The sequence below is a fragment of the Pelodiscus sinensis genome, chromosome 6, assembly GCF_052426305.1.
Source record: "Pelodiscus sinensis isolate ZL-2025 chromosome 6, ASM5242630v1, whole genome shotgun sequence".
Lineage (NCBI taxonomy): Eukaryota > Metazoa > Chordata > Testudines > Trionychidae > Pelodiscus > Pelodiscus sinensis.
The window spans coordinates 54,907,444-54,930,537 of NC_143057.1; the positions used below are offsets into that span (position 1 = coordinate 54,907,444).

General features: G+C 39.4%; 1 protein-coding gene across 9 annotated transcripts in view; it reads right to left on the reverse strand.

The window, feature by feature from the left end:
• Positions 1-4,301: 4,301 nt before the first annotated feature.
• The window catches only part of CSNK1G3 (casein kinase 1 gamma 3), a 152,966-nt gene continuing 134,173 nt past the window's right edge, over positions 4,302-23,094 (reverse strand). For 5 of the 9 annotated variants that reach the window (XM_006130107.5, XM_006130104.5, XM_075931935.2 and 2 more), the window contains 3 exons: positions 15,796-15,902; positions 15,325-15,348; positions 4,302-6,711 (listed from right to left, as the gene is read on the reverse strand). In XM_006130107.5, the coding sequence (XP_006130169.1) occupies positions 6,657-6,711; positions 15,325-15,348; positions 15,796-15,902 (186 nt within the window). In that variant the 3' untranslated portion in view covers positions 4,302-6,656. Of the gene's footprint in view, positions 6,712-15,321; positions 15,349-15,795; positions 15,903-19,666; positions 19,727-23,094 lie in introns of those variants that run through there. The other 4 variants (XM_006130108.5, XM_006130106.5, XM_006130105.5 and 1 more) reach the window with 2 other exon arrangements.

A 23,094-nucleotide genomic window follows, 5' to 3' on the forward strand; every position in this document is an offset into this window, starting at 1 on the left:
CACCTACCCCCCTAGTTTGAACTAGGGGGGTAATGTAGTCATTCGGAGTTGCAAATGAAGCCCGGGATTTGAATTTCCCGGGCTTCATTTGCATGATGCCGGCCGGCGCCATTTTTAAATGTCGGCTAGTTCGGACCTCGTGCCGCGCGGCTACACGCGGCACAGAATAGCTAATTCAGATTAGGCTTCCTATTCCGAACTAGCTGTACGCCTCGTAGGAAGCTTAATCCGAACTAGCTAGTCCGTGCCGCGTGTAGCCGCACGGCACGGGGTCCGAACTAGCCGGCATTACGCAAATGAAGCCCGGGAAATTCAAATCCCGGGCTTCATTTGCAACTCCGAATGACTACATTACCCCCCTAGTTCGAACTAGGGGGGTATTGTAGACATACCCTCAGAGAATAAGAGTCTGTCTCCCAGAGCCTCTTGGAGTTTAGTATCCTATTCCAGTATAGGATGTAATTTATTGATAATGTGTTGGACAGGTTTAAGTTGGGGGCTGTAGGTGATGACAAGTGGTGTTCTATTGTTGGTTTTCTTGGGGCTGTCTTGAAGTAGATGGTTTCTAGGTATTCATCTGGCTCTTTCAATTTGCTTTTTTATTTCTCCGGGTGGGTAGTTGAGGTTTATAAATGCTTGGTAGAGATCCTGAAGTTTCTGATCTCTGTCAGTGGGATTAGAGCAGATGTGGTTGTATCGAAGGGCTTGGCTATAGATGATGGATCGTTTGGTGTGTTCTGGATGGGAGCTGGAAGCATGTAGGTAACTGTATGAGTCAGTAGGTTTTCTGTAGAGAGTGGTGTCTAATTTTCCATTGCTGATTTGTACTGTGGTGTCCAGGAAATGGATCTCTCGTGTAGAATGGTCCAGGCTGAGATTGATGGTGGGGTATAGGTTGCTGAAATCTCTGTGGAATGTCTCCAGTGTTTCTTGGCCATGCGTCCAGATCATAAAGATGTCATCGATGTAGCGTAAGTAGAGAAGGGATAAAAGGGGACGGGAGTTGAGGAAACGTTCTAGGTCAGCCATAAAGTTATTAGCATACTGTGGGGCCATGCATATACACATGGCTGTGCCGCTGATCTGGAGGTATAAGTTGTTCTCATACTGGAAATAATTGGAATTTGACTCTTCCTGGTAGACTCAGGACCCTGAGTTTTATTGCCTGGGAGTGTGAAAAGCTTTGCCTTAAATGAGACAATGATATGTCGAAGACAGTGGAACATCTTCCTAGAAAATTGGATTTATCCCTGCCTCTGTCACACAGTTCCTATGTGATACTAAGCAAGTCACTTAAATCAAAATTTTCACAGTTGTAACTCAGCAATACTTAGTTTCTGAGATCTAACTTGAGACTCTTGGGCTAAACATTTAGAGCTACAACTGAAGTCACTAGGCTTTGAACACATGACATTTTTTAATATGCTAAGTGCTTTGAAAGATCAGATCCTATCCTACATATATCAAATTGGGCATCAAAATTTAGTAGATGCTTCTCACATTAACCTCTCAGTGTCTCAGTTCCTCCTATGTAAACATCACCCCACTGGGTTGTGGTGAAAATAAATTCACTGGTGTTTGTAAAAACAACAAGGAGTCTGGTGGTACTTTGAAGACTAACATATGTATTAGAACAAAAGCGTTCATGAGCTATAACTCACTTCCTCAGATGCTGAAGAGAAAAAACAGACAAAAAGACAGAGATGGGACTGTGACAGTGCTAATTAATTTAGAATGGATGTGACATCTTCAACAGTGATGAAAAGATGAGAGTCCCAGAATGGGAAACTACCTATGGTAATGTGAGAACTACTCCATATATTTGTTTAGAACTTGGTCTAGGGTGTAAAATTTGAGAAGGAATTCCAGCTCAGCAGTTTCTCGCTGCAATCTGTTTTTTTAAATGTTTCTGTCTGAGAAGGCAACTTTCAAGTCCAAAACTGAGTACCTTGGGAGGTTAAAATGCTCTCCCACTGGCTTTTGCATGTTGCCATTCTTAAGGTCTGACTTATGTCCATTTACTCTTCTGCAAAAGTCCAATTTGTCCCATCTACATGGCAGAGGGGCACATGATAGCATGTATTACATTCATAGATGTGCACATGAACGCAATTAGGTACTGTGATGGTGTCCTTAGGGCAGATGTATGGACAGAGTTGGCAAAAGGGTTTGTTATAGGAATAGGTTCTTGGATTAGTGTTTCTTTTGTGGGGTGTTGTCACGTTACTGGATTTTAATATGAAGAGACATCACTATTGCACTCACTGGTGGCGTTTGTTCCAAATTCTGTACAAAGTGGCCATGTGAGGTGTCAAATGAAAGCTTATTCTCTACAGATTCTATGTATGCTACACGCATATGCTTGCATTATTTTATATGTGAAGTTATGAATATAGGCTCTGTTCTTATATTTCAAATGTTCTCTGTTTGGGAGGAAGCAATGGGCCAGGACTGCCTATTGCGAGGAATGATTATTCGGTGAATGGCTGCGCTAACTAGCAATGCTTCACTGACAATGTCTCGGAGAGTGGCAAATACACACCTGAGGAATGTGTCTAGAAACCTGCAGACCGGACAGTGCATAATGACTACTTGTATGTGGAACGCACACAGGTCATTTGATCATGTGATCAGCTCCAGTTTGGGAGACACCAGGAATATAAAAGTGCCATGAGGCATCTCTATTTTGTTTCAATCCTGTTTCTGATTCTAGATGAATTCTTGCTAGGAACACAGAGCTGGGAAGGACTTGCTGACCCGTCCTGATACAGGATGTATACCAGAGATTTTTAAGCTAGCAGTTTGTAACATCTCTGCTAAGAGCCTGCATCAAGAACTGGGTGATTGATGTATGTAATGTATTCTCCTTAATCTGACTCTCAACCTTTTCTTTCTTTTATTAATTTTAGATTCTAAATGATTGGCCCTGCGCGCTCTTGTGTGTAAGATCTGAGGCATAAGTGGATCTGGTTCTGTGGTTGGTCCTTTGAGACCAGGAGGATCTGTTCAGAATTGGTGAGATTGGGTTTTATATGGGTCTGATTGTGGCACAGGAGAAGATGGGGTGTCTGAGAGGTTTTGCTTATAAAGCTTCCCCGCTGGCCAGACTGGCAGTTGAAGTGCTCTTTGTGACTAGTCTGTTGCCTATATGGGAAAGGACTCCAGTCGTGGGCTGTAAGTAGCCCTGGTTTTGAGCAATTCGCCCTGTAAAGACCCTTTCAGTGGTGCCCGGACCTGGCCTGTTCTATTACAGGTGCAAAGTTGGCATTTGCCTCAGGTTGGCGGGGCTGTCTGTAAGCAAGGACTGGCCTGCCTCCCAAGGTCTGTGAAAGCAAGTGATAATCAAATGTGATAGGTTGTAGATCCTTGATAATGCTGTAGGAGAGACTTTAATTGGGGACTATACGTAATGGCTAGTGGTCTGTTGCTGCCTTTGTTGGGTATATCCTGTAATAGATGACTTCTGGATATCTGCCTGGCTTTATCAACTGGCTTCTTCACTTTTCTGGGTGGGTACTGTAGTTTTAAAAATGCTTGATAGAGATACTGGTGAACAGAGACACAGGTGTTTATCTTTGTCTGAGGAATTGGAGAAAATATGGTTGTATCTTAGGGCTTGGCTGTAGACAATGAATCGTGAAATGTGTTTTGGATGAAAGCTGCAGGTGTGAGAGTTACTATTGTGATGAACCACATCAAAATATCTATATGAAGTTTGTAATTCTGTATTAAGAGCAGAGTTTGAAGAGTATGCAGTAAATAAGGCATAAGACCATCAACTATATTAGGGAAAAGAAAAATATTCAATATAGTTGCTCCATCAGTATGGTCCATTTTATGCACCTAGTGAGGCAGCGATCCTACAGGGAAAAATGTACTAACGGAATTAAGGGCTATGGTAATACATACACACACAGAGAGCTGAAGCTAGGTTGTACATGCAACCTCAATTATGGCATTAAAGTAAGTTGACTCCAACTACAAAATTAACATATCTTAATTCGACCTTCCTGTGTAGTGTAGACCTGGCCTTAATATTATGCACTTGACACTGTAGCAACTACCCTATTACAAGTATGAGCAGCTTACAAAAAGTGAATACCACATCCCAGAGCAGTTATGCTCAAGGGTACTTGCATCCATTTGCTGTCTAAATCCATCATCAGGCTACCATTTTAGTTACTTTCTTTTATAAGAGCAATGATTTAGCAGTCCAAATAGATTATAACTGCTTGGCAGGCCCCAGACTAATGACTTCCATGACTGTATCCAACACTGTAGGAACAGGGGGAAAAGGCAAGTTTAAAAAAAACTACCTTTATTTTTGTCTTCAGTTACATAATTTTAAACAGGGATGTATTTCATTATTCAGACATTCAGGCAATGTTGACTTCATTAGTTCAGAAGGGAAAAAGCATACAAATTCAAAACATTGTTGTCTTAATCTGAACATACCTGCTTTACTTATTATTGACCAGTGTGTGTTGCCAGAAGGAAATGTCCTTCCGCATTAAAATAGAGCACTTAAAAATATTGCTAAAAAGCAAAATGTCAAGATACTGGTCTTTGCAGCAAATACACAATGTTTTTATATTTAAGTCCATAATTGGATTAATATGCACATCTTGTTGTGTGTAAGGAACTCATATCAACACTGTACAGGCCAAACACCCTCTGAAAATTAAACAGCTGTAGGATAAGAAATTCAATACTGCATGTATTTATAAATATTATGGAGTGACAAATTTGGTCAAATACTGCAAAGAAAGATGTTTTCACATTAAAATGGTCAAGTCAGCCTACTTTTTCAGCTTAAATTAAAATAAAGAACATTATGTAACTGTCCATGAGTTTAAGACAATCAGTAATATAAACAGGTAGAGTGGAAACCGTTGACCCAACTATACAATATGCACTTTATAGGCCAAGTTCAGGTTTTTAAAACAAGAATTTTAACAAGATCATTAACAACAACAGTGACAATGACCAGATAACACATTTTTGTGTTCATTTGAGTACATCATCCATCAAAACAATGCACTGCAGTTTTGGCAGTTAAGAAAAATAAATTATAAAATATAACTAAAATCCCTGTAAATGCAATAATGAATTCAAAGGTGTGTATTTATCTATTTTAATACACATTTTGAATGTTATCAACAAACATCTTAAAAATAAATAAGTATGCCACAAGGCATAACATTGACAGAAAAAAATGACAAGTTAGCTCGAGGAGGTGCTCTCAAAAACTGTGAGAATTAATCTGAGTTTTGGTCAACAAGTCTGTCCCAGCCACTTCCGTCCTTTTATTCCATCTCTCCAAATGCTGGCAGCTAAATATGACAAAAGCATATTTGACAAAACCTGTGTCATTATGGCTTTAAATAAAGCAGACTTGAAAAAATGGAATGGGCTGCCTTTTCTACAGAACAGCTGGTTTTAGATATTGCAGGCACTTCAAAGGACAGTGGGGGGAAAGTACCTGACCTATTCTTTCCCTAATATCTTACATCAGTTGCAATATTACACAGAAAGGTAAGAAAGTTCCAGAAAACCACAGCAAAGTTTTAGGTACTACAGTTTAGTACACAGAGAAGGCAGAATAAGTTCAACCCACTTCCATTGCTTTTAAAAAAAATCAAAGTGTAAAATAATTTACCAACGAGATCTAACAGTGAGATGGCACATCCAGATTTTCATTTTAAGAAGGATGTTGTCACTCAGCAGTAGCTTCCATGGGAATTTTAGGCTTTAATTCCCATCCCACTTTAAGCAGATTCACATTTATTTCCTCTTAGTGTATTTTATAACGCCTAAATATCTTCCCTCTTTGGAAGATATTTCATCTTCCTGTCTAATGTTACCAAAACCACAACTTACATTATACAAGCATTTGTATTTTTGTACAAGTACTGTTGCCATTTTTACTATACCGCAAGACCATTAGAGGCACAACAAAAGCACATATTCAAACCAAGTGTACTGATGGTAATTTTTGTTCATTAGTAACCACTGCATAGACCACTGACATCAGCTGAATCCATCAAACTTTCTTCCTCAGTATCTCCAGGTAGTGACTGTACCATGACAACATGGAAATGATTTAATGCTACTGAAGTACAATTTGTGACTCAGTACCATCAGTAATACTGATCAGTGCAGATGTCACAAACCATAAGAAATCTTAAAATAAAACTTTTAAATTATTTTAAGAGTTTGGGCAACTTTTTTTTCCCCATTATCCACTTGAAAAAAGGGTAATTCTATAACAGCATGTTGAAAGCAATCAAAAAACAGATTTACAACATATCTGGTCTTCAGCTAAGACACTGCTAGCTGCTCTCTAAGATAGAGGAAATACTTTTGAAGTTAATTTTGCTGAAGATAGTGTAGTGTTCGTTTGTACCATTTCACCGGTCCATTTACTGATGGTCAAAGAAGCACTCATGTTTGCCAAAACTTTAAAGCTTCCAGAAGAGATGGATGAAAAATAAAAATACGCGTGAAGGACCAAATCAAGGCATGGGCGCATGGCATATTTGTTAAATAGGGAGGTTTTGAAAAAATTTGTGGTCACTAGATAAATGATTTTTTTAAAATCACAAGACAGCAGTTGAACAAGAAAGTAATTCCCCATGTTCTGCCTGCTTCCAGAGTCATTTGTGGCGTTGAATGGTTTTCCTTTTCCTTCTCTTGAAAAAACAACAGCACCTGTAAGTGTGATAGGAAACAATGTTTAAGAAAAAATGAAGGCACAAATAAATCATATCCAATGCCAATACTTGTTTAATTTAAAAGTATGCAGATAAAACTCTACAAAGCCATAAACCACTGCAAGGTACATATTCACCTCCATTGAGGGTGACTGAAATATTACTGAAGCCAAAATTATAGCAGAATTATTTCTAACACTTTTTACTTTGGAGATAGTCAAATAAGTTACATGATATATGAGAGTAATAAATAAAAAAGTGACCATTATAATTTCATTCCAAAATAGAAAAGTCCCATTAACTTAAGAGCTATAATAAAGCATTATGTATTGAGTCTGAATGGTATATTCCTAGAAATCAAGTGTTTTGATCTATATACCACTTTTCATGAAGTGCCAGTATGATAAATCAGAATGTCAATGGTACAGTAAACTTCCGATAATCCGGCACCTTTAGGTCCCAGGGGGTGCCGGATTATCAGCTATGCCGGACTATCGGAAGGGGAGGTCATGAGGGGTCTAGGGTGGTGTGGGGGGGATGCCATCCCAGACCCCACATAGCCCCCCCTTCCAATAGTCCGGCTCTGCCCCAGGCATCCCCGATTCAGCCGCTGCTGGTCAGTTTCAGCAGCAGTTGAATCGGGACGCCTGCGGCAGAGCAGCTGGGGTGCTGCTGGATTGGTCCGGTAGTGCCGCCCCTTGGCGCTGCGAGATCAACCCGGCAGCACCTCAGTTGCTCTTGGGGATGCCTGGGGCAGAGCAGCTGGGGTGCTGCCGGGTTGGTCCCATAGCACCAAGGGGCAGCGCTACTGGACCAACCCAGCAGCACCCCAGTTCCTCTGCCCCCAGCTGTCCCTGATTCAGCCTCTGCTGAAACTGACCAGTGGCTGACTCCGGGAAGCCCGGGACAGAGCAGCTCCAATGGTCCAGCTGCCCAGTGCACTTCTGGGTTCCTGATGGTGCCGGACCATCAGATGCCAGACCAATGGAGTTTTACTGTATTTTAAATATCTATATACTTAACCATTTCTCTAAAATTCACTAATATTGCTATTGCTGCTTAACATTTTTAGAAACACCATTAAAGCACTCAGACCCTGATTTTTAAATGTCTCAACCCAATGTTTAATAATAATTTTAAAATTAATGTTCTGATTCAATATGTGAAAAACCATCAACAAAGTTAGAATCTGACCTGAAAGTGGACTTGTACAGTATATTCTTAACCTTTCCTTTCTTATAAATTAGGGGAGAGTGAGAATGTGAAATTGACAAATTTTTGTCAATTGTAATATGCTAACAGAGTGAAGAAAGTCAGGTAGGAGCAAAGGAGACGGAAGTAGAAGAGCAAACAAATACAGATAAATGAAAAATGTTAGGGAAAATAAAAAGCTCAAGAGGAGAGAGAGAAAACACTGCTGAAAGAAAAACGAAAGAAAGGAGATATATGTTCTTAAAAGTCACAGACTAAATGAGAAAAAAATGAGAAGAGACAACAAAGAAGGACTGAAGGAACAGACAGATAAGGAGTCTGTGGCATTTCCTTGCTGTGTTAGCATAACAGAACTTAGCTCTCTCTCTAAAACCTGCTAAGATAAAACCTGCTTTGACTTCTTGGAGATAAGCATTGAGGTTAATATGAAAAATGGAGAAAATATTCACACACCCCTTTTTTTATTAATTATAATTTCAGAAGTGAATGGGCAAATTTTATTTTAAGACATAGGATAGCTTGCCCAGAATTGGTTTGGTATTTGTTGTTCTGTACAATTGAGCTGCACACTAAGTAATGATTGCTATCCATAGTTTCTCTTTCTCAAGGTGAGAAATACTATGGAAGTGACATTCTACAGGTACTGCAATGAAGAGGATTAGTGTGCTTTCACTATCTCCGCAGTCCTTCAGCTCATCAGCATTAGTTATGTTCCAAAAGGAATCCTGCTTGCATGGTTGAAAAGATGTGGGTTTTTTTAAAGAGAGAAAAAATAAGGGTTATTAGTGTTCCAAGAGACATGAGAAAGTCATCCATAGTGAGAGGATAAATGGAGATTCACTTGGATAAAATACCATCCCAGGGCAGGCAGAAACGCAATCAAAAATAGTATTATGGGACCAGCCCAGACCAAAGCTAATCAGAGTTATGCAACTTTAAGTAGAAAAAACATTAATTATTGTTAATGAGGAAACCCAGAATTAAAAGGCCACAGAGGAATCTACATAGATTAAATAATTCACAGATTAAATACACAGATACCAGCAATATGTTATTTATATAGTCCTTAAGACAAAATAGGATATGGCAGATCTTGAAAAATAACAAATGCACCTAAAATCTGTCCATAAATCCTTAGATTTTTTGTCATTATCTATGTATTAATGGCCAAGTTATGACCAGTACAGTTTGTATGTAGGTTCTGAACCTGAAAGAACGTCTGCAGAAATGTATCACTGCCAACTCCTCATTCATTTTGTAAGCCTTGATACACAATTCACTTACTAGCTATAATGTCTTTGGACATATGGCACAATCACCCATCAATGCATTGTTCTGTATGGCATAATACCAAGATATAGAATCTTAAGGTTCTGATAATACGTCATTTGGGCTCCTTCAATTTATTACGTCTCCAGCTCTCAGAAAGATTTAGTCTTATATTATAAGTTCACTTAGGGCTTTATCTAGACAAACATTTAGTTTAGGGCAAAGCATGGCATGAGTCTACCGCACCCTAGCCTGCCCATGTAGATCTTGCTGAAGTACACTAACATTTTGTTAACTTGTTCTGATTTAGGGATGCTAGTTTTGTATCCTTCCTTCTCTATCAGGTTTCACTCCATCCTTAGGCCTTGTTATTATTACTGTGGGCTGTCGACCTAAGTTACGTAACTTCAGCTACATGAATAATTGGTAGATTTCTCATTTTGGTGGATTTAGCACATCTATACAGATGTGATAAATTGATCCCTGCCGGATCAATTGCTACTGGTCAATCTAGATTGTTGTGAAGACATACCCTTATAGTTGTGATCTATACTGCGTTTGTACTGCTTCACAAGTTCCTGCTCATCACCAGTAGTTTGCTCCATCCATGCCAACGACATGTGGACATTGCCCAACACTCAATTCAACTGACATTGGGCTTGCAGAAAAACTCTATCCTCAACCAATCTAGACAGTATCTCCCATCCACTCAGTGAACCTCATGATCTGTGAAGTACAATTACAGATCTCTTCTATTAATGGATACTGATCTTAATTGTAATGAAATGTGATCTAATAGGGTAGCCTAATTAAAAGGATTTCACTAAGTCATGCTGAAATAAAAAAAGCTATTGATAAGGAGAAATAAATCCTTGAATCTTAACTATTAATAAAGGTTTTTGTTGGAGTAACATAAATATACATTTCAAATCACAGAATTTCCTTGGAAGCCCAGATACCACAAATATACATGTTACATGTAAAAACGTTGGCACTCTTAAAGCCTTACATTATAACAAATGACATTTAAATGTATTTAAATTTATGTAAGAAAATGTTGCGTCTATTTTAAAATTCCCCAGTATAAAAGCTCTTATGGCAAGCTTTAATGTAGACCTAAATTTATACCTCAATATACACCAAAACAGACCTAAAACTACCTTTGCACATCAACAGTCCACCAAGAAGTAGATCACATCAGAATGGGCAACCCATATAACACAAGAGAATCTACTTTAAAAAATATAGGAAAAAACCCTTTGACTGAACAAACCTAGTTGTCATCTACCACTCCATACTAGAACTCATATTCATCACTAAATAGTTACAACCCATACTTTATGGGGATCATGTCCTGAAACACAATCGTTTCCGAAACCCTATTTTCTGGCCTTGAAGTCTCCCCTGATTCACCATCGGAAGCAAGCTTCCCCCAGACCAGGACACCAACCCAAAGCAAAACCCATCTCTCCCATAACAGATGCGAAGCAAAACTTGCCGACATATTTCCACTGCTATAATGATCAATACCACATCATATCTTTCAGGATTCATGGTCTAAATATGCCTACCACAATATATGGTATACTTCATCCAGTGCACCAAATGCCTCACTAACTACGTGAGTGAAACCAAACAATCACTATACTCTGAAATGAACTCACATAGAAAATAATAAGAGAGAGAAATACCATATCACTCAGAGCATAACACTTTACAAAATGATCATTCCATGTCTGTCATCTGTCTTCACCTTCAAAAGAAATCTGCACAAACTTAGCAAAAGATTAGCCTGGAAACAAATTCACTAGTCTGCCTGACACCAATCATAATGAACTGAATAAAGACACAATTTATGGCTCTCTACAACAGTCTATAAGCCATGGATCCTTCTTTGTCCTACAACTGTAAAGGCTTTAACTTCACACCTTCTTGCAAAATGTGTTATTCCTAGGGATGTAAAATCCCATTTTACTGGTTAATCGGTAAACATATAGTTTAACTGGTTAACCGATCAAAGGGGACGGCAAGCAGAGGGGTTGCTTCAACCCATCGGGAGTGCGCTCCCCCCGCCCCCGGCCACCAGTCAATGGGATGAAGCAGGCTTCTTCCCCTTCCACAACCACTGCAGACAAGGGCTACTTGGGTGTTCTGGCTAGAGGAGCCCTAGCCTGTGGAACACTTTGCGCTGGAACTCACTATGGCAGGCAGGGAGCTGTTCCAGTACCCACTGGTTAAACTTTCAAATCCCTAGTTAATGCCTTATTTCTTTCACCTTTGTATTTAGCTGTGGCATTCAAATTCTTCTCCTATCCCAAAAGAGTTCTGTAAAAGCTTGTTTCAACAACAGAAGTTAGTATTACCTCTCCCACTGTGTGTCTCTAAATGTACAGAGGTTTACCAACATATGAAGAATATAGTCTGTTAAAAAACATCCTGCCCTGTTTAAGTATCTTGTCACTAGAGGGCCTCATTATCAAACATAGCATTGAATTACTATAAAACAATGTTAATAGCGTCCATTTAAGAGTTTGTAACATACAGCTACCACAACTTTAAGTATGCAAACAAACATCTAGGGATGCTAAAGCCTACTATTATTCTAAATAGGAAAGAAAGTATCTAGAATCTGAAAGGCATGTTCTCATGTACTAACAAATATTTTATGCATTTAAAAATGTTTTGGTCATACTTTCTAACCTATTTGTTTTTGTGTGTAATAACTTATCTGCTGAACAAACAGTAGATTACCCTACCTAAGGGAAAACAACAGCGCTTCTCCCTTAACTACACAACTACAAATGCCTTTATATCATGTCAACTAGGCTTACAATCTCACTCTTTACACATCTTCCTCCCTTCTCCTCATCTAGTGTGTTACCAAACATTGGGTTTTTGTTCAATATTTCCAAAATGCTGCTTAATCTCCACTGCTAAAAATTCTGACAACATTTAGGGCTTGTCTACAAATGAAAAGACAATTCAGAATAAAGTAAGGTGTGAATTTAAAGAGGATTCCTGATGAACTGTGTGGGGCAGTTCTAATTCAAGAAGAGTACCTATTTCCAAATTAGCTTATTCCCTTTTGGAAGTCAAGAAAGGAACCACAAATTGAATGCTGAGGGTGCCCCCAGTCAGTGCCAGCACTCCTCAATTTGCAAGGAGTAAGGGATATCGAAGGGATTTGCTCCCATCAGCCTCCTGCTGTGGAGACTGCGCCAAACTCAGCTTCAGGTACATCGACTTGAGCTGTGTTATTTATGTAGATGGGAGTTGCATGCCTTAAGCTGACCTTCTGCTCTAGTATAAAGCTGGCCTAAGAGTGTCCACAGATAGGAATTAGCTATTCTTGATTAATCAGGATTAACTCCCTATTTAAACAAGACTCTATCCTTTTTCCACCTTGCTTACTGCCACTATTTCATCTTTTCTGACCTGCCTAAGTTCCACCTCACATTAATCTAGTTTATCCAAACATTTTATTATAAACACTTATCTTATTGCTATGATGTCAATACCCTTCTCAAGGGTGTCTCATTGTTTAGTCTCCTTCCATTTTTTTCTCATGCCCATCTCCATCTTTAAAAAAAAGTTCATGATTTTGCTCTTGCTTCTGAACTCTGTTAATTCTGCATTCTTTCTTGCTTTTATCTCCTCTCTTGTACTGTGCCCCCCCATACCATGGAGAACCTCCTACCTACAGTGTACCATGTAGCTCCACTCTCCTTCAATTTGCCTCTAAGAAGCTCATTATTAAACTCTTTCATCTCTGATATGATGACACTATCCTCCACTCAGGCAGTTTCCCATATACCACTCCTTTTCTTATCCAGGACATGGTCATATTTAACAAAACCAACAGATACACTAAAACTATGGATGTAAGCAACTAGTTGAATATCTGATAAGCATAAGCTTATCAGATATTCAACTATTCACTCCCCACCATCTCTATGGGGGGCAGGGGAGGCAGGAGGGAATCAGTTGATTGCCAGCTCACACCCAGTCCCAAAAGCTGCGCCTCTGCTTTTTAAATGTATTAAGAGCCTACTGGCTCTTAATACATTTAGAAGGCAGAGCTGCATTGGGGTTAGCTCCCTGCTGCGGCTCCACCACTTATCGATTAGTTGATGCAAATTCCATCAACTAGTCCATTAGTTGATTTAACTAAATTTAACACCCCTAACTAAAACTCTTCAAAGATTTTTCCTAGTTTTCCTGTTTTATCACCACTCTAATTTCCTGTGCTGATATCTGTATGTATTTTATTTCTTATTTAATATTCAAATTACAATCTTTCCCACCAACCCCAATCAGGATAGCCACCTCACTGCACATACAAAGATAGAGAGGCCTTACAGTTTTTAAAAAATTAGTGGAACCAGTCAACTGGAAATTCCACTCCCAAGGAAAGTTTATATTTCAGCATTTTAATTTGACCTGAATCAGGACAAAAATTAAAATACTGAAATTTTCAGAGAATAAAATGTTTCCGAAAATTGATTTTGAAATGTTGGAACATGTTGACCAATACAGAACACTATATTTGAGAATCAAAAGATTCATTCTGCTGCTAGTTTGACTTTTTAACCATATTTGCCTGAGCTGCTGCAGTGCCTCTTAGGAGTTGTAGTTCAGGGACCTCATGTCCCCATTCTTCCCTTTAAATCCTGGCCAAAATATATCTTCTGTGATGGTGCTGTGGTCATTCAGCCAGAGGACAGACTGTGCTGCATGATGGGAGATGTAACCTTGCTAGGGAGCCCAATCAACAATGGAGACACACGGCATCTGAAATACAAACTCCTATAAAGCACTGCAGCAGCTTAGGCAAATGCAATTCAGTGTTGAACTGAACTAAAATGAAATGTTTTGATCTGGTTCACCAAATCAAATTATTTCCATTCAAGACAATTTGAACTCAACAAAATATTTGTCACTTTTGTCAAAATTTTATTTTCCCTGCAAAAAAATTTCATTTTGTGGAAACCACATTTTCCACAGAAGAAACACTGACAAAATTCCTGATCAGCTCTTAAAAGTTGATAGTAATTTTTTCTGGATAGGGACCTGGTCCTCATGCTGTAAAGTACATACAAACTTATGTCTCTATATAAAAATTAAAATGGCCACTTTTGTAATAAACACTAATTTAAAATTAGAGTAGTTAATTTTTAAAAATTAGTCTGAGTGTAAATACTTCCCTGATTTTAAAAATATTGCCATCGCATGAGTTTTGGGATATCAAAGTATATTTGCATATTTTAATATAAATATTCTATGTATATTTTGTCTGTACACACATGTATATTAAACATTCACAAAGCAAACTCAGTAAAATATTGTTGGGCTAGCAGTTATAAACTAACAGAGAAATTACATGAATTGATTTTTCCATTTTGGAAGATGCAGTTTTATACCAAAGCCAATACATGGCCATTTTTTTTTAAATCCCTAATATCAAAAATAAAAACAGAGACTAATAATATTTTGGGTAAATTACAAATAAATTTTTGGAAGAGCTTTAACTCTGTTCATATTTTCAGAAGGAGCAAAGTCTATGCAAAGGAATAAAAAATAGTTTCTTCACAAAAAAACATGTTTCATTAAAAAAGTATGTGCTCTGCAGTTAAGTTTTTGTAATTAGTTAGCAAATTGTCAATGACTAATAATTTAGTAAGACTAGGATAAAAAGTGTGTGAAGTGCAAACATCCACTAGTATTTAGTGACAGTTTATATTAGTTATTTTCTAGATATTAAATTGTTACGGGAATATAAAAACTATTGAAAAACATCAAAGTTTCTCCACTAAAACAGCACAGTAAATAATATATAAAAAACATTTGATAGCATACTGCCCACTTAAAAATATTAGAGAAAGTACACACAGACCACACCACTTGAAACAAACAAGAGTTGAAGCAGGCAAAACAGCTCCTTAACATGCTGGTATTTCTTCCTGCCTCCAAGACAGGCTGTCTAATGTTACTATGCACTTCAAATCATTTTGCATAGGTTTTCCAATTGTAGTTCCATTTTAAAGCTCCCCCCTTCCCATATGGTTTTAAGCCACATAGTGTAAAGAAAACCAATGGAGCTATTTCTGCCTGCCTACACTTCAGAACTCACCACATGTTCAACACTTTCTGGCAGCTATGTGCAAAAAGATAAGGGGGAAAAAAAGAGTCAGAACACTATATACACCATGCAAAAAAGTCCTACAATTCTCACATGACTTTTATTCAGTATAGTGATTTATAAAAACAGCAAAACTTATCAAGCTATTAGTTAACATGTTAAAATAAAAAATGGATTTCACTACTGTATAAGCAAGTAATTTATGTTATGTTAACTAGCTAATGCAGTCAACATTGAGGATAACATATATTCTAATAATTATTTGAAGCCTACATAATTAAAACTCAAAAATACTGAAGTAGTTTGCCACTTCCCAGTTGTAAGACGATTTAGAACAAATTTAAATGACTGCATGTGTGTGCCAGGTTCTTTTAATAAGTAACTAGTTAAGTGAAATTCTAACTCAGTACTGGGGATCAAATCACTGGCTTTTAAAGTTTAACAGGTAAAAACAATACATACTTTGTTTCGTCCATCACTTCTACTTCAGCAGGGGCTGTGATGGGAGCATTCGAACGGCCTGCGGTTGGGTCATCTGTGTTCAATTCTCCATTTGTTGAGCTTACAACCTGTAATTAACAAAAAGTATTTTAAGTTATGTAAGTGCACATGTAGGATTCTGAAAGCACGTAATATACTGAAAAATCTGAATGAGCATTATTAATATGCAGTGAAAGTTTTGTTATCCACCACACTGTTAACAGAAAAATGTTGTTAACTGGCATTGCCCCAAGCCTCAAAACCACTGCAGCTTCAGGTGCCAGCTCAAGTCATCAGCAGGCACCTCCTTCCCCCTCAGCCTGCCTCATAGCGGGATCTGCAGACAGGGGGCAGGAGCAAAGCAATAAACTTTGTTATCTAGCATATTCAATTAACTGATCAGCCCTAGTCCCCATGAGTGCCAGATAAAAAAAAGCTTTCACTGTATTACCATTTTATATGCCACCATGACCACTTTTCTAATACAATTTACTAAGTTTGATCCATGCACTCACCCTCCTGCTTCTATAAGAAAAGCTCTCTATAAAACTGACTCCTTAAAGATGGCAGACTGAAGATATTTACACTAGCACTTTTCTGGGCAAAACTTTTGTTGATCAAGGTGTGAACACCCCCCCCCCCCCAAACACACACACACACACACACACACACACTTCCCACCACAAGTTTCACTGACAAAAGTATGGATTGTGCTATATCAGTGGTGGTGGGGCGGGTCTCCTGCTGGCATAGCTACTACTGCTGGTTGGGGTTGGCTTAATTATGCCAATAAGAAGGCTCTCTCCTGGTGGCATAGAGCAACTATGCAGGAGACCTTAGGAATGTAAAGCTGTGCCACTGTAAGGTCATAGTGCAGAACCACAGTATTTAGAACTGAGAGCCCTAGATCCTCAGCTTTCTTTGATACAGGCACTAAGACAAAGCAAGAACATACTAGCTATTTGGCGAGAACAGAAGGTAAGAATAGAGAGCCATGACTTTACTGACTTCCAACAATTAAGTAGCATGCAGTATACATAGGAGTGGGACAGAAGGCATACATGGCACCTGCCAATTTTCATATGACTTCAGAAGCTTCCTAGAATGTCACCTTCCCTATTGACCTGCTGATCTCCAGGACTCCAGGTCAAAGAAGGCAAGGGTGCATTGACAATGCTGTGGCCGTCCCCTTCTGATCAGTACTCCCCAAGTGATAGCAAGACTGTCAGCTGCAAAGCCCCAAGTATTTGCTCTCAAGTGTCTTTACAGACAGGAATAACAACAGCCATGCTCCAAACAGATCTCTCTTATCTTCTCCACCCATCTCCTCCCAAATTCCTTCCCAACTTCCCAGGACATTCTGGTTCTCTCAGGGCCCTTGGCTTGCTGTTTAGCAAACTACTATCTATTAATGCTCACTCACTTCTATTCACCACCACCAAGGCAAATGATGCTATTCCAGAGACTTCTCCCTTATTTTATTTTGGGCAGTTTGTTGAATGAAGGTAGGTGAAGATAGAGTGCCTCTCAGATTAGGGGAGCCAATCCTTTAAGATAAAGGGCAGATCCACTAGCCTGGTGCAGAACAGTTGAATCTGCAGGGTGACAATTTAAAATCTGATAATGTGATGGCAGACGCCTATAAGACATAGATGTGAAACTCAGCACCTAGAACAACAGGTAGGATGACACTAAATGGGACAGATATGGCTCATTGGCAGGGTCAACAATATGACTAGGGAACAGGAACATGTCCCAAGGGCTTCTATTTCAGAAGATTGACCTCTTGTGATTAAGGGTTATGTAGGAGACAGAAGTAAAAAACAAACAAAAAAAATCACTCCTATCATGCCATTTACTGGATTCTCTCAAGTTCTATTAATGTAGTTACTGTGGAATTAATTATAGGCAGTGGTTATAGTACTGCCTACTAAGGTGGCCCCACACTTCCCAGAATAAAACCCGGTTTTTAATTTCTTGTAACTTTGCCAATCTTTAACCGTCTGGGTTGAAATTTAATGTGCAAGATATCTGCTAAAGGCTTTTTTTTTTTTTTAATGTTTCAGATAAAATGGGTCAGTCACTTCCAAGAATAAGATTGGGGTGGGGAAATACTTTGGTTTTGCGAATATTAAAAAAAATGACCATATTTTCTTTGAGAAACTCTAGCAAGCCTGTATGTTGCAACAAGAAACTCAAATTTCCCAGGGTGGCAATTTTTGTGGAAGAGTGGCATATTTTACATCTTCATGAAAATCCATCCAATTCTGGACAAGATAAAGCCTTATATGCATCTAAGATTTTTCTACTCAGTAGAGTCTTGTAACAATACAGCTAAATTCTCCGAAGATTCCATTTGCATTGAACATGCTGTGACACAGGGCTACAGAGCTAAAAAGGGCTTTTCCTACAAGTGCTGCTACCAGGAGCAGCAAGCTAGTGTAAGCCCTGGAAAGTGAGAACAAATAGATTCTCCTGTGCTCTAAATATTTGCACTGCTGCACCTAGCAAGCACTGAAAAGAAAGTCACATGACTGGAATTCCAAAATGCCAAGAGCCGGGGGGGGGGGGGGGGGGGGGGAGGGGAGGATGGACAATATAGAAAGTACTGGCAGGATTTAGAGTCTGTCTTGAAGGGAATGAAACTGGGACTGGGTAAAAACGAGATAACAGTATGTCCCTACCTCACAAGGATGCTGTGAAGATAAATACATCTCAGACATCATACTGAAGAGGGCCAATAAGTAGCTCTAGCACCACACAGACTGGGAGACAGGACACCAAACCATATGCGCAGCTGGGATGAGCAGGAGAATGAGATGACTGGAAGGTTTTGGGGGCAAGATCAACTGGATGAGGAAATGGTGGGGAACTTGTGCTAGCTGGGCAAGAAGACATGGGGATAAAGAGCCTGATGAACCATCACTAAGATATGAACATATGAGAGGGACAGATACCAGCAAATTCCTACATTTCAGGTAACCAGTGGAATTAGAACAGTTCTTCAAGTACATAAATGGGCAGTTAATTTGCCTGTTCTCTCAGTCACAGCAGGCACTCTCACATTCCAACTTTCACTCCGTGGCCTGTCCCTTTTTTCTAGCAGGAAACCTTAGATCCAAACTCTATAGTTCTATCAGCATAAGAAATGGGGAGGATTTAACCAGAAGCTATCGCTCCACAAAGGACAAAACATTCCTCAATATTTGGGAAGCTTACAGGCCCATGCAGTATGTTTGTTCCATTGCTGAATGACTATTATTCTAATGAGCTATCTTCCTCGTGACTTTCAGGAAGAGAAAACTGGCTGCAGCGAATTAAGGACCTTGTCAGGTGGCCTGCACTGAAGCATGTGTGTACTGGCAGACATGCTACTGATTAGGAATTTATGTCTGGAATGGATGCAGTTAGAGTTTCCCCTATGGTTCTCAAAGAAAACGCAAAAGAGTATTCAGGTGAGTCCAAAACTCCTTAGTCAAAGTTTAGTTTTTCTTTACTGAGCATGGGACTTCCCCTTTACGCAGTACCAACTGCTTGTCATCCTGAGTCTAGAGAAATGGTTCTTGATATTTTCCATATTTTGACTTCATGCTACAACAGAAGAGAGTTACGGAACTTCCCTTCCTTCTAGCCATAAAGGAAGAAAGAAAGGAGTGTTGACCAAAGTTGTGAACACATTCACAAGAATTCTTAATGATGATGGAGCTTCCACTAATATATCCATCCCTTCTACCCTGGAATCAACTTATCAAATGTCACTGCCTGATGCCTGAAAGCAGCTTTCTAGGTGGCTGGCAAGTGGTATTCAGTTTGCTTCCACTTGTACATACTTTTCAGTAGACTATGCACTCACATATTTAGCCTTCCTTCTGTTTTCTTGGAGTGGGACTCAGCTGACTTGTGATTTGGTCACCTGGGAAATACGATAGGGTTATGTATGGGGATTAGCTCCTGCCCCTCATCCACAACATGTAACAGAAACACAAATGGCTACATGTAATCATCCTACTTGGGGGGAAATTATGTCATGTCAGAAACTAATGCAGATTTGTTGGCTAAGGTAATCTGGCTATGTAAAGAACTTTAGCAGATGTTCCCAAGACCAGCCAGGTTTAGTCTGATCTCTGTCAGGGTGGTCAAACACTGGAATAAATTGCCGAGGGCGGTTGTAGAATCTCCATCTCTGGAGATATTTAAGAGTAGGTTAGATAAATGTCTACCAGGGATGGTCTAAACAGTACTGGGTCCTGCCATGAGGGTAGGGGACTGGACTTGACCTCTCGAGGTCCCTTCCAGTCCTAGTATTCTATGATTCTATACCTCATGGGCATCCACACAGCTCTTGCATCTTTTCCAGGATTGAATATGGATATGGAAAGACAGCAACCAAAACAAGAATATGAATGTCTGAAAAACTAATTACTGAATTATTTCCACAGCAGCAATCACTATATATCATATTGGCTCATATCAAGCATCCCATGTATATATCTAGAGACTGAAGGGTGATGGAAAACACTACTATATTTATTCATTAGGGCATTCCCGTACTTTTTCATTCTTTTATACCAGTGGTGGGCAAAAGCCGCTCAGCGAGGTTTAATCCGGCCCAGCTAGGACTCTGGTTCCAGCCCATGAGGCTGTTCCAGGCCCTGCACCCTAGCACATTGTCTGGGAGCCAGAGCCATGCGAGCCCTTTCAACTGCTTCTATTTAAAGGGCTTGCACCTTCCCCATGGCTGGCAGACAAAAGCCAGAGGGAACATGCGAGGCCTTTAAATACAAGCAGTTGAAAGGGCCCGCATATCCCCAGCTCCCAGGCAACACGGTAGCAGCGAGCCCTTTAAATAGCAGGAATTGAAAGGGCTTGCAGCTCCCGTCTCCAGCTAATGTGATGCCTGGGAGCTGCAGGGGAGGCATGAGTCCTTTCAACTCCTGTATTTAAAGGCTCTGCCCCTTCTGTTTGAGGCCCTGCCCTTTCTGGGGTGGCCCGCAACCACTTCAAAAATTTTGAAGTAGCCCCTGTTCAAAAATTATTGCTTACCCGTTTTACACACATCAATATCTTATATGGCAACAAATTTGTAAGCTTTAACTGCATACTATGTGGGCCAAGATTGCAGCTATCGCAGAAGTTGGATACAATTTTGAAAAAGGGAAATTCTGGTTTGATTTAGTCAAATGACTCTCTTGAAAGAAAGTTAGCAGTCTGGAATCTGGGCTGCTATTCCTCATTACATTGTTATGGTCTGCTCCGCTCCTACTTAGGGTATGTTGACACTTGCTGGTAGATCAGCACTGCAGCAACTGATGCAGCAAGTGTAGATTAGCTTGTCTTCACCAGACTCGCTAAAATTATCAATCTGTGTACTCACCCTCCTCAGGAAACATAAGGGAAGCCAATGGGAAGTCGTATCCTGTTGATGGAGTGCATTTAGCCACCACGATAAGTGGATCAAGCAATGTCTACTTCAGTTACACCATTCACGTAACTAAAGTTGCGTAAGTTACATTGACTTACCATGATAGTGTAGACTAGCTCTTAGTTATCCAACAGCAGCCTTTAGGCTTCTCAAAGCTTCTTGAGTTTCAATACTAACTCAAAAACCTAAATACTCAATCAACCACCATATAAAAACTACAGGTATATTATAAGAAGATACGGTAATGACACCTGAAGTTGTCTAACATTTTTTATTCTAAATAGTTGCTAACAATTTTGAAACTTTTAAACATTTGGGACAAAATTTCACCTGCTTTGGAATTTCAAGGATTTTTGGTTTTCTTTCTTCTTTAGGTTCAGCAAGACTTTCAGAAAACCCCAGGGCCCGGTAAGGGCAATAGGTGTGGCAGAGCCCACCTATTCCTACCTTCTAATTTTACAACTGAAAATAACTCGCAATTGAATAGGTAACAAAACAAAAGTAGTATTAACCTACCTAGGGACTAGAGGCTTGCAAGACAGAGAGACTAAGTTTAAACAGCAACACAGATGGCAAGAAGGAACTGAAGGAAGGGTTGTTTCAGAGAAGTGTTATGTAAAGGCTGCTATAGTGGTACCACTCCAGGGGAGCCCACGGCCAACCCCTGGAGATACTAGGGGAAACGTTTCTGATGCTCGTGCACGTGATGCACACTTACCTGACTGGAATCAATGTGAACAAGCACTTGAACTACTGTTAGGGTAAGAAATTGCAGGTAACGAGTTTGAGAATATTAAGCTTAGCTGGCGTGTTTTGTTTTATTTTTCTGGGTAACTTACTTTGATCTGTCTGTGATCACTTGCATTCATTTAAATCCTAATTCTTATACCTAATAAAAATCACTTTTGATTAAAAGATCCAGTGTAAATAACTGTTGCCTGGGTAGACAATAGCTGTGTTTATCTCTCTTTCATTGACAAAGGGAGCAAACAACAAATGAGATTGCTGTTAAAAAAAAATGTATGCAGAGTAAGACAGATTTATCTGGGGTTCTGGTCCCATTGGGGCTGTGTACTTGAAAGCTGTGTCAAGTTCCTATGACAGCCTTCCTGTAGCTGAGCTGCTCGTAGTATCTGTATTGCTCTGTGGTGAGCTGTTACCCCAACTCCTAGCCTTTGCTGGGTAAGAGCAGAAGCCCTGGCCCAACAGGATAGTGTAGCCTACTAACTGTTATCTGCCTTATTTTGGCCTACTAAAATGATATTTGCTTTGTTTTAGTTAATTAATTGCTTTATTATTTCATTTTTTCCCCCTTTCTATAGATTTAAATATGCTTGTAATGCAAGGGACCTACAGAATTCATTGTCTGTGAGATGGCTTAAAGCAGTAGATAATCAGTGAAATACTTGTTTGTGATTTCCACAGAGAGGTAAAGCAAAAGTTTGTGGTTGGCGCAAGAGTTTATCAAATCCTCGCTGAAAGCATCACTGAAGAGCAGTCCGCTCCCGAGTGTTACTTTGTCAGGTCAGAGAAACTGAATACTTATATCTATTTCTTTCTATAGCTGCTTCTTTATTGTCTTAGTTTTGCTTAAGTCTGCTTTTAGTAATCTTGCTCCCAGGTCTTCCAGGGGAAGAGAAGCCACCCTTCTCCCTCCAACCTTGGGGTCCTTGTTTGTAGGAATTATTATTATTACTCTTTGTACATTAGATAAGTTTTAATTTGACTGTGTTAATGACATCTCAGGAAGGAATTCAAGTGATTTGTGTCCTTGCCACTGTTTTTGTTGTGGTAAGCATTTTGGTGGTTCCTTTAGCAATAAAGCTGTTTTCTATTTCATTCCCTGACTTAAAGTGTGA